General features: G+C 44.7%; 1 protein-coding gene across 1 annotated transcript in view; it reads right to left on the minus strand.

Annotated features, from left to right (window-relative positions):
• Nucleotides 1-250: 250 nt before the first annotated feature.
• The window catches only part of LOC136699382 (solute carrier family 45 member 4), a 56,098-nt gene continuing 39,715 nt past the window's right edge, over nt 251-16,633 (minus strand). The window contains exons 4-10 of the mRNA XM_066674078.1: nt 14,682-14,870; nt 8,827-9,006; nt 8,065-8,540; nt 7,061-7,714; nt 6,773-6,872; nt 5,563-5,774; nt 251-4,235 (exon numbers count right to left, since the gene is read on the minus strand). Coding sequence (XP_066530175.1) covers nt 3,864-4,235; nt 5,563-5,774; nt 6,773-6,872; nt 7,061-7,714; nt 8,065-8,540; nt 8,827-9,006; nt 14,682-14,870 — 2,183 coding nt within the window. The 3' untranslated portion in view covers nt 251-3,863. The remainder of the gene's footprint in view (nt 4,236-5,562; nt 5,775-6,772; nt 6,873-7,060; nt 7,715-8,064; nt 8,541-8,826; nt 9,007-14,681; nt 14,871-16,633) is intronic.

Genomic DNA, 16,633 nt, shown 5'->3' on the forward strand with positions numbered 1-16,633 from the left:
ATTTCCCACACAAACATCTTTCTCTTGGAAATACGTTACGTTACGGAGGTTAAACGCTTTCTGATTTACACTTCTTGGTGATTTTAAACTGATTTAAAAAGTTGTTTCCAGAGTTTCGGTTTAAATGTCTTTAGCTAAGGCTAATAGCCCCTTATCATTCCCTCACAATGATACCATCACCAGAACCGAAGCATTTAGCACCGAAAAGGATGAAATGAAGGAGAGGAATCAGGACGGTTTCTTTCAGTGATTCTTTAAAGGTGCATTCAATACAGTGTTCCTGAATAGTTCTACATTTTGAAGGCTCGAGCATATATACAGACTTATATACAGTTCTTATAGAAAACAAAACTAATAAAAAATAATCAGCTTTTTATAGCAGCAAAAGAAACAATTTAAAAGAAATATATACAACTTTCAAATGACAAGGCATATAGTACACTGCAAATGTTCAGTTTTCCCCCATACATTTTAACAATGAATTAACATCCACCGAAGTTTCTGTCCAAGGAAGGACACAGGATGGTCAACTAAAAAAAACAGGTGGTGACAATGTTTTCTTTTTCTCCAAATGATAACACGAATAATTATTTATCTGTAGTTTATCACACACAATACATCATGAGAAACCATTACATACATCAGAATTGTTTAAACAGCGATGTCTACTTGCTGTAAACCAGGAACTGCAGACAGTAAGGTGTGATTCTGAAACACACACACGAAACACACTCACTCTCCCCGCAACACACTTCTCCTGCATTCAACACAGTTGTAAATATATCTCTCTTTATCTTTAAATAAAGTCAAAGCATTTCTGTTTTACAAGAAAAATAAATATCCACAGTCTTTTTCTTTCATTTCTCATTTGAAAGATGATTAGTTTCTTAAAACTAATGTGGGGGCAGCGCTGTGGACAGGGATGGAGCTCAAGCTCAGACTTGCTTCATCGACGGTTTCGCTCCTTCAAGAATCCATCTAAATCTGAGACTAACCTCAATCCGAGTCGCACAACAGCGCCCTCTATGTGCAAGTTGTTTGCAATAATGTCAGATCTTCTGCTCATAACAAAACAATAAAACGACAAAAGTTACATTCATGACTTGACATGCCTCCCCCTGATGGAACAGAACTAGTCAAAGAGACCCTCATCTTCTGTGGGGAAATCAGTTCCCAACATCTCTGACAATCCACTGATGTTATCATACAGCACTCTGCAAAAATCAGAGACCACAAGCCACCATTTCCAGTCAAAAAACAGCAATATGGAAATGAAAAAGAGCTCTTCCACATCTCAAGTGAAGTCTTAGAAGTTGGTTACACTGGATGTTCCTCACAATCCAATTCATTCTCACACAAATTCATTGATGTTGAGGTCTTGATCTTATGGGGACGGTTTTGTGTTCTAGCCACAACCCATTTCCTTTATATATTTAATCACATAAATCCTACTCCAGATATTTAATCACCTTAAAAATATCTCCTATAACTTGTATTAATGCCTGTTTTGACTGGGAATGAAATAAACAAACAGTGGTCTCAGACTATTGCACAGAACTGTACACCTCCTTGCATCTTGTAGCAAAGCAAACAAACCAAACAAAACAAAACAAGCATGGTGCATTTCAAGTATTTCAAATAGACTTTTTTTTCCCCCCATTCCTCAAAACCACGGTCTGAAATAGTCTTGAGCAATGAGTACATTTCTTAAGTGAACAGCATCCACCGAACAGCCTCTCATGCACTAGCCATTATTAACAAAACAAAATAAAACATATCCACCCTAATGTTAACATGCTTGAAGGCAGGTAACATTATTATTGCAACTGATTTGTCAGAAATGTGTGTGTGTGTGTGTGTGTGCGCGTGAACTTGTGTTTGTTTTCAAGTTTGGTTTATCTTTTATTTTAATAAACATTCCAAAGAGTGGGTTTCAGCTTATATTTTCGTTGTAATACTCTTGAAAAGCTAAACATGGTCAGTATAAATCCACTTGAATGAAACAGCAGTATCTTCATAATGCGCTGGACATGCTTTGAATGGACTTGACGTGCTGGACAGCAGAAAAAAGGAAGTAGCATCGTGTCTAGGTACTTATTTTCGACGGCATCCTGACCTAAGGCCGTCCGACTTCGGGTTTTAAAAGCCGAAGTTCACACCGGCCGTAGCTGCGTTATTGCACACCACCCAGAGGTCTCTGTTAGAGTCCGAAAGAAAGAGTTTGTGAAAAAACAGACCAGCTGGAGGGGTCAGCCACACCACAGCCCAGGCCTTTGCGTATTGCTTGGCTGTGGTGCGTCAAAACGTAGGCAGAGGAAGAGCCACCAAGAAATCCAAGCCTCCCCCTTTAAAACGCGCAGCAATTGGACGACAGTGTCAATAGACTACAGGTGAAAGTGCAGCATTCCACAGGTCCTCCCGAGAGAGAAGGAAAGACGGACGTGAGAGAAATCTTTCGACATTCTTTCAGAATCTGCCTCACAGTTCAAGTTCTGCCTCAAGAACAAACAGACAAAAAAAAAGTGCCAAGGACGAGGGCCATTTGAAAAAAGCCCAACGCCAAAATGCCTCCAAAGCACCTTCCTGGTCTTCTTCACCACCGCAGGCACTCCAACACATCAACACAACCATGGCACACTTTCAAAAACTCCCAGAACGTTCTCGTGTATCTCTTCGTCTCCATTTGGTGCACGCTTCAGGTTTAACATCACACAAGTAGCCAGAGGCATTTCCAGCAGTGGTGATGCTTTGGGAGAAAGGTGGACAGGAATTGTAGACAAAAGTCTGGTGTCATTCTGAATCTTATACAGATAAAAAAACAAACAAACACACTAACGAAAAACAAGAGCACAGTTATGGGAAATGTAGGAAGTCTCTGAGGGAGAAGAGACTCCTCCTCCTTGCACTGACCTCATCAGTCCCGCACCAAGTACTTCAAATAAAGTGATGTGGATTTGGGTCTCTGTTTTAACCTTTGGGTGTTTTTCAGTTCGCCACAGACTCCTCCACACTAAAGCCACTAATAATATCATTGTACTGGGCAACTTTTGGTAACTGTCCTCAACCCTGGACAAAAGTAACATCTTTTATGAACTTTAAGAAAAACTAATAATAATAAATTCCACGTCACACAAAGATTTTCATTTACATTTGATTTCATTTTTTTTTGTCCTCCATCTTAAGCTCGGAGGTCTGAACTTTGACTGGATGAAGTGCATATCGTGAAAGAGAGGCTCTTCCTAAAATGGCTCCCTGTTTCCTTTGTAGTGCACTACTCGGGTCATAAAAGAAAGACTTAAATAAAGCACCCACACAGACCCATGCATAACCTGTCTTAAATACAGCCATGTAAACTCAGCCAGATGCTAGACCCCCTGTGCATTACCTGGGGGTTTCATGACCCATGTGGTGCACCATAAGGTTGAGGGAATTATTTAAGATCAAGCCAGAGAGCGGAAAATGCCCTCACTCTCTTTGCGAGAGTCCTGCCCAGAGCTGCCCCCTGGAGACCCTGAGAGGGAAGAACGCCGTTCCTGTCCACCGCAGCCCTGAGATCTGCAACACCAGGCCACACAAACAAACAAGCAAACAAACGACAAGCTAAACGAAAGCTGCTTAAAAGCCAGCAGTATACTTCCAACACACAGACGCTTTGAAGCACATTAAGGTTGTCTGAGCTGGTTTGGTGAAGTGGGCACTAATTCCTGAACCGAACTCCTGATCAGAATCATTCCGGGACCTCTCCCTGACTGTGATTATCTGGGGTAGTTCGGTTTTTTTTAGTTCTCTCGTTCCTTGAAGTATACTGTCGGCTCAAGCTGCCGGACGCCGGTCAAAGCCTGACCGCTCCACTTCTGATCGGCTCACAGCGTGGACTCACACTCCACACTGCAGGTTGTGGTGGCCGTGCCCTTGCGGGTCAGCTTCAGGACGCTGGGTTTCTCGGCCACGCTGTGCTCCGCGTGACCGTTGCTGCTCGAGGTCAGGGCTTTGGACTGCTCGCCTTTCGCCCCCTCGCCCTCTCCGGGATAAATGACCAGGAAGCAGGACGTCAGGAAGCCCAGGAAAGACCCGGCGGAAGCCACGATGGGGATGACCCTCACACTACCCACTGCATCCACCACTGCCCCCAGTGCTGAGGCCACAAGGATCTGAGAGATATACACCTGACACGAGAGGATGGCGCAGTCGATGCCAAAGCCTCGCTTGGAGTTGCCAGGGCTGTGGTGGATATACTGTGGATGAAAAACAAAGCGCAGGGTTAATACATCAAGTGTTTAGATGTTATACGTTCAACAGGCTTCATGCTTTGCCCTTTGTTCTCAGCTGTTGCAGTATTCAAAGACCTCTTTAACACTAAAATTTGCCCTGCATTATTAAATCCTCCTCTCCTTAGTTACTGTTGTCATGCTCAAGCAAAGATCACAAACAATGGGAACAATTGCAGAGTTTAGCGATGGCATGGCGACCAAGACAAAGTATGCTTTGTGGAAACTTGTTTATAAAAGAAGGTGTAAAATGATATGTGATGTGGTTGGCCTTCTGCAAAGTCTAGTACAGCTGCTGAAAACAGAACAAAGAGTTGCATTTGATATATGTTTATTTAATGGCAATTTAAGGAATTGGTTGGGTAGCTAAAATTCCTAAAGAGGCCTCTGACAGCCTGCCGTGATAAAATTAACTTAAACATGGATGTGTCACTGCTACAAAACTCATTTTAAATATGTATGTGGGAAATAGTGCCCCCTCTGGTTCAGGTCCTCACTGTGTTTGAGTTTGGGAAGTCATTTAATTGTGACATTTCGGATTGTGAGTTAAATTGCACTTATTTTCAATAATGTAGGGTTCATCCTTTTGCTTATAACCAAGAAATTACAATCTTTAAAAGGTATATTTGCTATAAAAATGATTCATCTTTCAGCCCTGGTGAGTATGTGAGCGAGTGAGTTACCAGCCAGTTCCATGAGGTAGGTCCTTTGCATTTAAAAATTGGGTTACAAGGCTGCCTTAAAAATGTGATATGTCCTTGAGTTAATGTGCTACATTAATAGACACTGACTTAACTCTAAGTTGACTCTAAAATTAACTCAAAATATTTGAAGGCAGCCTGGTTACAACCTTTTTACCTTTAAAGAGGCACTAGGCAATATTTGGTATTTTTTGTTCTGGGCTCCCCCTACAGTTATAGAGTGTAATTCACATTCACAGCACTGTCCAAAAAATCAAGGGAAGGGGGAGTGAGCTGTGGTGGTTTCCTACTCTCCTTCAGAAATTACATAGTGCAGTTTCTGCAGTGCAGAGTCCAGATTAGCAAAGACAGAGGCTCTATTCTCCCTATTACAGTTTAGTGGTACATCAAAATGATTCTGAAGGTGTAATTTTAGGTGAAAAATACTACCCAGTGTTCCTTTGAACGTCAAAATGGTTTAAAATACTTCAATTAGACATTAAACTATTTAATAACATCAAATTAATCAATAACTGAATAAATATATTTATTCACAGAACCAGTAATATTGCTTTGTGAGTACTTTAGAAGTTTTCATCATAGAAAGGCCTCACCTCTTTAATGTCGTGGTACTGGCCGAGAAGAGCGTAGGGGCAGTAGGAGATGCTCATAGAGATGATGCCCATGCTGCTGATCATCACCATGGAAACATACACGTTGGGAAAGATGGCCATGACGGCGGTACCGATCGAGAAGCCCAGCGTGCCCATGATGTAGATGACTTTTATGCTGAGGTCAAAGTTATCCAGGTATTTTTGGAGAAAAGCTTTAGAAGAGGAAACGTACACAATCAGAATCCTGTTTTTAAAGGTGTATCAAAGAAAATTCTAACGAGTCCTTTAATACGTAAACAGGTTTTATTGAAGGGCAGCATTTATTAGATTACATACATCAACATAATCTGTACATGGGAAATTAAATTATGGTTTCACACACTCACCCAGTCACTCACACCTGTGTGGCAGTGACATTACCTGCAGTGCCACCATTCATTCATTCATTCATTCATTCATTCATTCATTATCTGTAACCACTTATCCAATTCAGGGTCGCGGTGGGTCCAGAGCCTACCTGGAATCATTGGCGTAAGGCGGGAATACACCCTGGAGAAGGCGCCAGTCCTTCACAGGGCAACACACACACATTCATTCACATCTATGGACACTTTGGAGTCACCAATCCACCTACCAACGTGTGTTTTTGGACCATGGGAAGAAACCAGAGCACCTGGAGGAGACCCACACAGACACAGGGAGAACACACCACACTCCTCACAGACAGTCACCGGAGGAAACCCACACAGACACAGGGAGAACACACCACACTCCTCACAGACAGTCACCCGGAGGAAACCCACACAGACACAGGGAGAACACACCACACTCCTCACAGACAGTCACCCAGAGGAAACCCATGCAGACACAGGGAGAACACACCACACTCCTCACAGACAGTCACCCAGAGGAAACCCACGCAGACACAGGGAGAACACACAGAACTCCACACAGTCACCTGAAGCGGGACTCGAACCCACAACCTCCAGGTCCCTGGAGCTGTGTCACTGCGACACCTACCTGCTGCACCACCATGATGCCCCAATGCCATCATGAAATATGAATACTCTCATTTAAAAAAAAAATACTGGTCTCAAAGCTACTACTGCTCTTTATTCATGGAATACATCTTATCTTGAAATATCAGAACAAATAAATATTTGATATATTTCAAATTTGGCTTCATCCTTTTGTTGGAGTGTATCATCACCTGAGCAGACAGCTGCAGTGGCAGCGTAGATGACCAGCCCCCAGCAGCCCATCTGGACTCCTCTGTGGTAGTTCTGCAGCTCTGTAGAGTTCGCAGAAGCCTGGGAGCACAAATGACGAATGAAAATATTCAGACTTGAACCTTTAAATACAGAAGGTAAAGTGCACTGCAGTGTATTATACACTAATTTGTTCGTATTATGTAATTATGATGTTGCATTTAAATAGCATAGAAAAAACACAATAACTGTATCTCTGACAGTGCGTTAGCCGTAAACACTCGTCTCACCTTTGGGTCCCCTTCATAGATAACCTGGCCCATGAAGTCAGTGTAGAACACGGCCTCTGCAATGATGGAGAACCAGGTGAGCAGATGGCAGGCACACAGGCGCAGCAGCTCTTTGGGCATCTTCAGCATGGACATCCAGAGCAGCCGGACGGTGGTCTCTACCTCGCCCTCCTCGCTCTCCGTGTCCCCGCTGGATGTGGTGTTTCCGCTCTGGTGCCGAGCTCTCTCTCTCCGGCCCCTTTTCTGCCTCTGCTGCATCTCGTAGATGTCGTTCATGCTGCGCGAGGGTTTGATGAGCACGGCGGCGTTGGCACGGCGGTAGCGGTAGCGGTGTGACCCCAGCCGGCCGTAGTAGGAGAAAGTGCAGGAAGACTGGCGGTAGAAAGTGTGGCGGCGGCGGCGGATGGATGCGGTGTAACAAGAGGCTTTAGCTCCAGAGGAAGGGAGAGGTCTGGAGTGACCGTTGGCTGTGTGTCCGTTCAGGACTTTGGAGTCACCCTGCTGACCGTGGAGAGGCACATCCTCGCCCTCAGGCTCTGGATCATGCAAAAAAGCAGAGAGCCGACTGAAGCGACCACGGAGGAGCTCCTGACTGCCGGCGCTGACGCTGCTGCTGCGGCGCGGGGGAGAGCCGTGATATGAAGACAGACGATCCTGGAAGAAGAGACAGACATTTGAGGCGAAGGTAAAAGCCTGGTCTTGTTTCCCTTGTCCAGTAACTACTACACGAATAAAAAAAGTTTTCGAGTATTTAAAAAGTTGTAAGGTAACTGTAGTGTATTTTTAAAATGAGAATTGGCATTGTATTCAACAACAAACAATCTACAGAAGAATTTGTTGGAAAACGGCGAGAGGAGTTTATTGGGCGCTGCATTCGTTACGAGCTCCATCAAGAAAAAGTTCTGTTCTTGGGGATAATATTGTATCCAAAAGTACATGTGCGTTTGGGTTTAGACGATTTACAGAAGGGGATTTTAATGAAAGCAATGGAATTTTAATGAAACCTGGAAGATGGAGGGCTCGATCTGGCGCAGAAACAAGACTTCATGGTCCAGGTGCTCCAGTGTGGCATCAGCCATGGCCAGCACAGAGTCGCTTTTGCTCCGGACCAGTTCTACTTCTAGGAAGTCCAGCTCCAGGTCATGTTCGGAGCGTACATCTGCTGAAGGAGCATATCGCTCATAGGGGTCATAGGGCTCGTCCTCGTGGATCAGGTCCAGCGGTGTCTGAGTGGACGGTGGACCCAGGAGGCCGTTTAGTTTGACAGAGGAGGAGGCGGCATCAGCGTCATCGTCTAAGCGGTCCTGCTGGGGGCTGTACTGCTCTTCCTCGATACTGAAGAGATGCAGCGTCACAGAGATAATGAACAGCACAGCGGCGAACACGAACAGAATCTGCTCTTGGGATTTGAACGCCTGCCCCAGGAAGGTGTGCGTCCAGTCGAGGCCACCAAGAGCGTATCCCACAGCGCCTCCCAGTCCTTAAAATACACAAAAACAACAGGTCATTTAGATTTTCACCCTTATAGCAGCGGTAAATAGTCATGGAGATGTCATTCATTCATTATCTGTAACCCTCATCCAGTTCAGGGTCACGGTGGGCCCAGAGCCTACACCCTGGAGGGGGCGCTAGTCCATTGCAGGGTGACACACACTCACACATTCACACCTACAGACACTTTTGAGTCACCAATCCACCTACCAATGGGCCCATCCACATTTATTACTACAACAGTTTTCATAAGGTCCATTTCATAGTCTTCACACCTGCTGAGAAGGCATGGATGTTGAGGGCCATATCCTGCTCCTCTGTGTCGGCCACGTCCAGGAGATACGCTCGTATCGGCCCTTCGGCCGCATCGGCACAGAAGTCCAGCACCACCACACCCAGCACGGTCAGCACGATGCCTATGGGCTGCCGGTTGGGCTCGTCACCTATAGCCAAACCTGTCAGAAAGCATAGGGACACATGAGAACCACGCAATAAAACAACAGACAGAGACAGAGGCAGGTGTCACTCCTCCTCTCCTGACCCCACATTCATGTAAATCTATGAGAAGAAGAAGGAGCAGAAATGAGCAGCAGCAAGTGAGAAGGCGAGAGGAGACTCGTGTGAGAAGATTCAGAAACAATGGAAATGACTAGCTGTTGTTGAGACAAAAACAAAAACCCCACAGCATTGATAATATCCCATAATTCATCACACTCTTTCTCTCTAGCTGTTTTTAAAAATCTCATAACTCCCCAGATATCTTTCTTTTAAGCTACATGTCTTTCTGTACACTCGAGTGCAGCATCATCCACAATAGCCAGCTGCCCAGGTTGACAACGGCATGTCGACAAAAAACAGGTCACAAGTAGTGTAGTGTGAACAGTGCAGCAGCTGCGAGGTTGTGAAAGTAGTGTGGTGTGCACTTGCCATCAGTAAACACCATTGACCCGCACTCATGTGCCCTACTTCCTCCCACGAATCCCTGGACTACAGCAGAACAGAAGCAGAGAGATCAGTCTGTTGCACGTAGACTAGGCTACAGACTAATTACAATCAGCCCTGGTAATCAATCAATCAGAAACCATGTGTGAATACTCTATGTGCTCTGGTGTTTTGCATGTGCATGTGCACGTATGCGCAGATCCGGTATGGATTACAGTATACAAGGCACATACTGCGAACGAACCTATCCCACATAGCCCTGGGGAAACATTCACATCCCATAATGTATCGCTGCTGTGACCTTGGCGCTGGATGCATTCTGGGTTATGTTGTTGTGCTGGCCAGCATTGTGAATATCACACACTGATTCTTTCTATGGGATTAGGGCCATGGTCGTAGCATCTGATGCCATCATGATATAACAGAGTGTTTACAGTGGCTCCAGAAATGAGCTGGTGTTCTGCTGAGCTGAATTTCCATTTTACCCTGCTGAGGAAAAAAAGGTCCAATAGGCCAAAGAAACCAATGAGAAAATCTCTTGAAAGCAAAGGGCTGTATATGTGCCTTGAATTTTCAGCTTCAAAGACATTGTGATGCTCCACCGACCTGTAACAGGGAGAATAGAGCCTCTGTCTTTGCTACTCCAGGCTCAGCACTACAGAAACTGCACTATGTAACTGTTGGCGGCGGGTAGGAAACCACCACACCTCCCTCCCAGGACAGTACTGTAAAATATAATATATACACTCCTGTAGGGGGACCCCAGGAGCAAAAATAACAAATCTGACCTAGTGATTCTTTAAAGTTAGAGTCTCTCTCTTTATAAAACGTTGAGGGTGTTTTACATTAGGACGACACTGAGAGGTAATGAGCCACTTCGAGAGAGTTTGGCTTCGAACCTTGCCTCCTGAGTCACAGCTTTCTCTTCTTCCCAAGATCGTTTCCTCACCAGGAAGGTGGGGCACCTCCGACGATGCAACCGAATTGAGCCCCCACTTCCGTCCTGCTTCTGGGAGCTCGGGCCCCAGTTAGAAGGAGAACATGAGGAAATAAAGGAACAGTTCGTTGAAGAATAAAATGAAGATTAGATTGTAATATAGCTACAGACATGAATCTTCAATTCTGAAAGCTGCCCATTTAGAGTCAGAAAAGATCTACACAGGGACTGTTAGAGATGATGTAACTGCTGGACATCTGTGTTCCTTCACTTGTTAGCCACCTTAGTCCTGTCCAAGAGAGTGTGTACACCCGCTCAACCACAATCACTCTGAGATATAAAGCATATTTACAGGTAGTTTGTCCTCGTTTGCCGCAGTAACAGCCTCTACTCCTTTAGGAAGCCTTTACATCAGACGTTCAAACAGTTCTCAGAAAGCAACTAAACCAACAAAGAATCTTCTTAAGCTCTGAATGCTGTGAAAGATGAGAGGAGACAAGCAGAGGGTAGAAAGATAGTGAGATCATGAGAGAGAGAGAGATACAGAGATATATATAGTGAGAGTGTAAGAGAGCAGGAGAAGCGGTGTAGCTCTCATGTCGAAGCAGGGTGAGTAGTAAGCGAAGGCTTTTCTTTCCGACAATGGAGCGAACGCTGCAGACAGGAGACAGGAAGTTGTTCCAGATAGCCAATGAAAGGTAAAAAAGGGGCACAACAGGAAACATTTCCCTGTGAACTGGTTCCTAGTCCTTTCCCATGTCACCAAGACGGACACAAACCGGGTTCACGGTCACAAACACGGCACTCACTACGGGCAACACAGACTGGTTTCCTGACAAGAATAAAAGACTGATACTTCAAGTACTGGAAATACAGATGTCACATTTAGTTGTGGAGGATTTGGTGTGATTTTCTGCTAAATGTACAGTGCGTATTGTCGCTGTACAATCAACAACATACATCCTTATTCTGGTCAATTTTTAGTTTACTACATCATTTGAACACAGCAGCGGTCCTTCACACTGTGTGTAAATTTCACGATGAATGAATCAATAAAAACGCTCCAAAATGACTCTGAATGAATCTTTTTACATCGTCTTCCACTGAAAATACAGTGTTTTTCCTGATGCTGGAAAATGAACAATGACTACTGTACTTTATGGCCATTTTGACTGAAAACTACATGATGACTCTGACTTTGCATGTTGATGTATACCTGTGTTTTGAATGTGTTTCAGAACAGCTGCAGGTCTGAGGGGAGATTTAAGAGCACTGCCACGTGCACTGAGCCAAAGCTAGCGTTACTAAGTGTTCCTAGACACTTGCTTGATGACCCCCTTGGGCCCTTTAATAATCAGGAGAGTATGTCTCCTGCAGGGACAGCTCACACTCTCTGAACACACACACACACACACACACACACACACACACACACACACACACACACTGACCTCCCACCCCCAGTGTTTCAGGCACAATCTGTTTTCAGTAAACTATTCAATGGAGTGGTGTTAGAAAATCAACTAGAGAAAGAACACTGTGCCAGTAAGACAGATTCTGATTGGCTGTCTTGAATCATGTGTCTTTTTAAAAGCAGTCTAGACTGAATCATTCCTTAAAACATCAGCATAGTCTGTGTGTGCAGTGGCACTGATCTCCATTTGTCCTGGAATGAGGTAAACTGAGAGCGGGAAGCAATCAGAGCTCATCTCCAACACCTGAAACCTCTCTCAGTGCAGCCAATCAGTAGCTAATGGGAGATCACTAATGGCTTGACATTGATCGTCCTTAGAGCTCGATCAGATTTAGATACAGCATCCACATTTTCAATCGCCATCAGCCTCTCTGCTTTGAGACGAGTGATACAGCACTGACCCGTAATATAATTCATACTGTAGAGAATGAGCTCAGCTACAGCTCCATTGGAGCTGGATTAGTTTTACCTGGGGATGTATTGTAATTTACGTGATTACTGCTCCAAATGTGCTATGTCTGATGCTCTAATTCCAAAGTGAATTACCTTCTGCATTTCACTGAAGCACCATCAGTAGACAGAGTTATATTTGAATTGATTTCACAGTAATGTAATAACAAAACTGGCCTTGTGTCTTAACTTGTGGAAAAAGCTATGCACTGTTAGCACTCAGGAGCCTCAGTACGCCATAAAGAATAAAGATGATGTGGTTACAAGAGTTTTTTACATTACATTTGGATTTAAATTTTCTATTAATATCCTTTTTTATTATTTCTTTTTATTTAGTACATTTGCTATTATTTTTATTTTATTGCTATTTTTAGTAGAACACCATGGTGGTGCAGCAGGTAGGCGTTGCAGTCACACAGCTCCAAGGACCTGGAGGTTGTGGGTTTGACTGTCTGTGAGGAGTGTGGTGTGTTCTCCCTGTGTCTGCGTGGGTTTCCTCCGGGTGACTGTCTGTGAGGAGTGTGGTGTGTTCTCCCTGTGTCTGCGTGGGTTTCCTCCGGATGACCATCTGTGAGGAGTGTGGTGTGTTCTCCCTGTGTCTGCGTGGGTTTCCTCCGGATGACCATCGGTGAGGAGTGTGGTGTGTTCTCCCTGTGTCTGCGTGGGTTTCCTCCGGGTGACTGTCTGTGAGGAGTGTGGTGTGTTCTCTCTGTGTCTGCGTGGGTTTCCTCCGGGTGACTGTCTGTGAGGAGTGTGGTGTGTTCTCTCTGTGTCTGCGTGGGTTTCCTCCGGGTGACTGTCTGTGAGGAGTGTGGTGTGTTCTCCCTGTGTCTGCGTGGGTTTCCTCCGGATGACCATCTGTGAGGAGTGTGGTGTGTTCTCCCTGTGTCTGCGTGTGTTTCCTCCGGATGACCATCGGTGAGGAGTGTGGTGTGTTCTCCCTGTGTCTGCGTGGGTTTCCTCCGGATGACCATCTGTGAGGAGTGTGGTGTGTTCTCCCTGTGTCTGCGTGGGTTTCCTCCGGGTGACTGTCTGTGAGGGGTGTGGTGTGTTCTCCTTGTGTCTGCGTGGGTTTCCTCCAGGTGATTGTCTGTGAGGAGTGTAGTGTATTCTCCCTGTGTCTGCGTGGGTTTCCTCCGGGTGACTGTCTGTGAGGAGTGTAGTGTATTCTCCCTGTGTCTGCGTGGATTTCCTCCGGGTGACTGTCTGTGAGGAGTGTAGTGTATTCTCCCTGTGTCTGCGTGGGTTTCCTCCGGGTGACTGTCTGTGAGGAGTGTAGTGTATTCTCTCTGTGTCTGCGTGGGTTTCCTCCGGGTGACTGTCTGTGAGGAGTGTGGTGTGTTCTCCCTGTGTCTGCGTGGGTTTCCTCCGGGTGCTCCGGTGTCCTCCCACGGTCCAAAAACACATGTTGGTAGGTGGATTGACGACTCAAGGGTGTTCATAGGTGTGAGTGTGTGTGTGTGTGTTTTGCCTTGTGAAGGACTGGTTCCTTACTGTAAATTTACTAATTTGACTTCATACATCATCCCAAGGTAAAACTAATCCAACTCCAAGTGTGTGTTTGACACAGCAGATGTGTTACACACTCTGCAGCCTGTGTTTATGAGAACTTCGTGCATGAGACCTGTTCTCATTCACAGTGTTCAGTCTCAGGGTCAAAGCCCTGGAGTATTCTAAGGCTGTGTTGTTGTGAACAAGAACATTTTAATTAACTTGCTATAAAATAGAGATAATAGGACAGTCTCAATAGAAAAGTCTCAGGTGATTTCACGGCTGCCGGCTGGAGCTGTGGCTCAGAGAGAGGCAGAGTAGTTCTCAGTGTAAGAATTCCTGTCTGAAATAGAAAATACAGCAGCTGACTGATGCTGGCGTTCTGTTACGCAGTGCCAAGCGCCGCAGCGTTCCTGTGAAAAATCACACCAGCTCCGTGCTCTCTGGGCCCCCAGAATCCCAGTCGCACCCAGAAATTAAATGAGGAATTAACGCTGTCAGAAAAGTGACTGGGACACAGAAGCCAAAGGTTGCGTGACTGAATGTAAAATGACTGCTTACTGACGTCTTGAATGAATCATGACTTGAGGCCTGACCAGTTTGGCACACAGTACTTTCCTGGACATATATGCCACATATCAATTATACAAACCTTAATATAATATACATTAACAGTAATAGTACTGAATGAATTCATATCAATATAAGCAGGAACATTTAAGTATGTAACCTTTGACTGAGTCTGTGGGCTGATTTACAGAAAAGACACACTAAAGTTGTATGAAAGTATGAAGGTATGGACTATGTACTCTCCTGTCCCCAGTCCTGGAACTCACCTATGAGAGATCCGTTAAGGAAGAGCGCGACTCCGAGCAGAACGCCCACACACAGAGCCAGGATAAAGGGCCGGCGGCGTCCCCAGGGCAGAGTGCAGCGGTCACTCGCCGAGCCAATCAGAGGAGTGAACATGAGGCCGAGGATTGGGCTCAGGAACCACACCAAGCTATAGTACTGTTCTGGAAGACCTGGAGGAAACAAGAGCACAAAGTGGTGTTTAATTAGATTAATAACAGACCTTCGATTTGAGACGGGGGATTAGTTCACAGAGGATGACACTCGGTATCCAACAGCCAACAGCTTATAGCCAACATTTGATTTGACTTATTATAGCTCTTGAAAAGCACTATATTGTTATTGCTCATCTTATTATTATTATAGTGCATGAAAACTCCAGGAACAACTGCTGTATCTGATCCACTCACAACACACACTAACACACCACCTCAACGTCAATGTCACTGCAGTGCTGAGAATGATCCACTATCACATCATACCTGCTCTCTTACACACAATATCACACACACTCACACACTAGGCATTTCCTTCCAAAAATGCAAATCTAGTTTTATTGCAGTTATTCTACATTACTGTAGATTTTTTATGTTTTTCTGCACTATTATTTATGTTTTATTGCATTTTTTTAATTCATTTATCTCCTATTTAAATGTATACATCTGTAATAACATTAGGTCCCTTTGGTCTTTGGTATTTTTCACTGCTGTAACTACAATTTCCCTCTGGAAAGTGATCTTTTTAAGACAATCTCAGAAGAGTAGCAGCTTCCTATAAATAACCTACATTTTAGAAGGAATACATAGACAGGTGTCCTCAAACTTTTGGCCATCCTTTGTATATGGCTTAGGGAGAATAAATGTGTTCTGCCTGTGGGTGTTTGGAGCTGGAGCAGATTTGCAGTCTGCATTATTAATATCATCATTGTTTCTGGTTGTGGTCAGCAGATTTTCTCTAAATAGGCTTTGCATTCCACAATCTATGTGTATTTGTCTTCAAACTTTCTCTGACCCCTACACACACACACACACACACACACACACACACACACACACATGTCCAAGCCCATTTAAGGACCTGATCCACTAAAAAAGAGCTATGTATTTTTAAAGGACTGACCACTGGGCCGTTTGGCAGATTTTTATAGGATTATTAGCCGCACGCTGTTTTCCATGACGCTTTATTTAATGCTTTGATCCGGTGTGAGTCGGTCAAGAGACACTCGTCGTTCAACTACAGCAAAACCATTTAACTTTCCAGTTCCACTCCAATTCTAACCACACTTCATATGCCCTGTAAACAGTAAAGGGTGCTGCAAAGAGTAGGTCACGGTATACAGTAAGGGGATGTGTATTCAACTAATTTTTCAGGTTTCCCTTACAGCTAAGGACAGTACTTTTATGTCCAGTAGTAAGTAAATGTTTGGACACCCCTGGTCAAAGCAGTATATAATCCTCCACAGAGAACATGTTTCCCCACATGTTGTGGAGTGCCCAAACTTCAACACACGGCTGGATCTGTGACCTCAGAGCTCCAGAGGGTGTGTAGGAGTGAGATAAAGACCGGGCAGTGACTGATAAGCACTAAAAGTGAGAGTGTGCATGACTTAAACTTGGCCTTGTCTACCATTAAAAAATATCTTTTGGTTCCAAAGCATAGCCCCTCTAACGTTCAGGGTCATGCTTCAGTGTTTAAGAAACGCCTGAGGACAAATCCAATCAGCCATAACATTAAAACAACCTTGTCTCTAGGTGTGATGTGGGCGGTGGATCATTCTCAGCACCGCAGTGACACTGATGTGGAGCTGGTGGTGTGTTAGAGTTTCTTGTGCTGGTGCGAGTGGATCAGACACAGCAGTGCTGCTGGAGTGCTACTGTGCCCACTCACTGTCCAACCTTTGTTCCACCTTGTAGCTGTAAAGTCAGAGACAGTAGCT

This window comes from Hoplias malabaricus, chromosome 6, assembly GCF_029633855.1.
Source record: "Hoplias malabaricus isolate fHopMal1 chromosome 6, fHopMal1.hap1, whole genome shotgun sequence".
Lineage (NCBI taxonomy): Eukaryota > Metazoa > Chordata > Actinopteri > Characiformes > Erythrinidae > Hoplias > Hoplias malabaricus.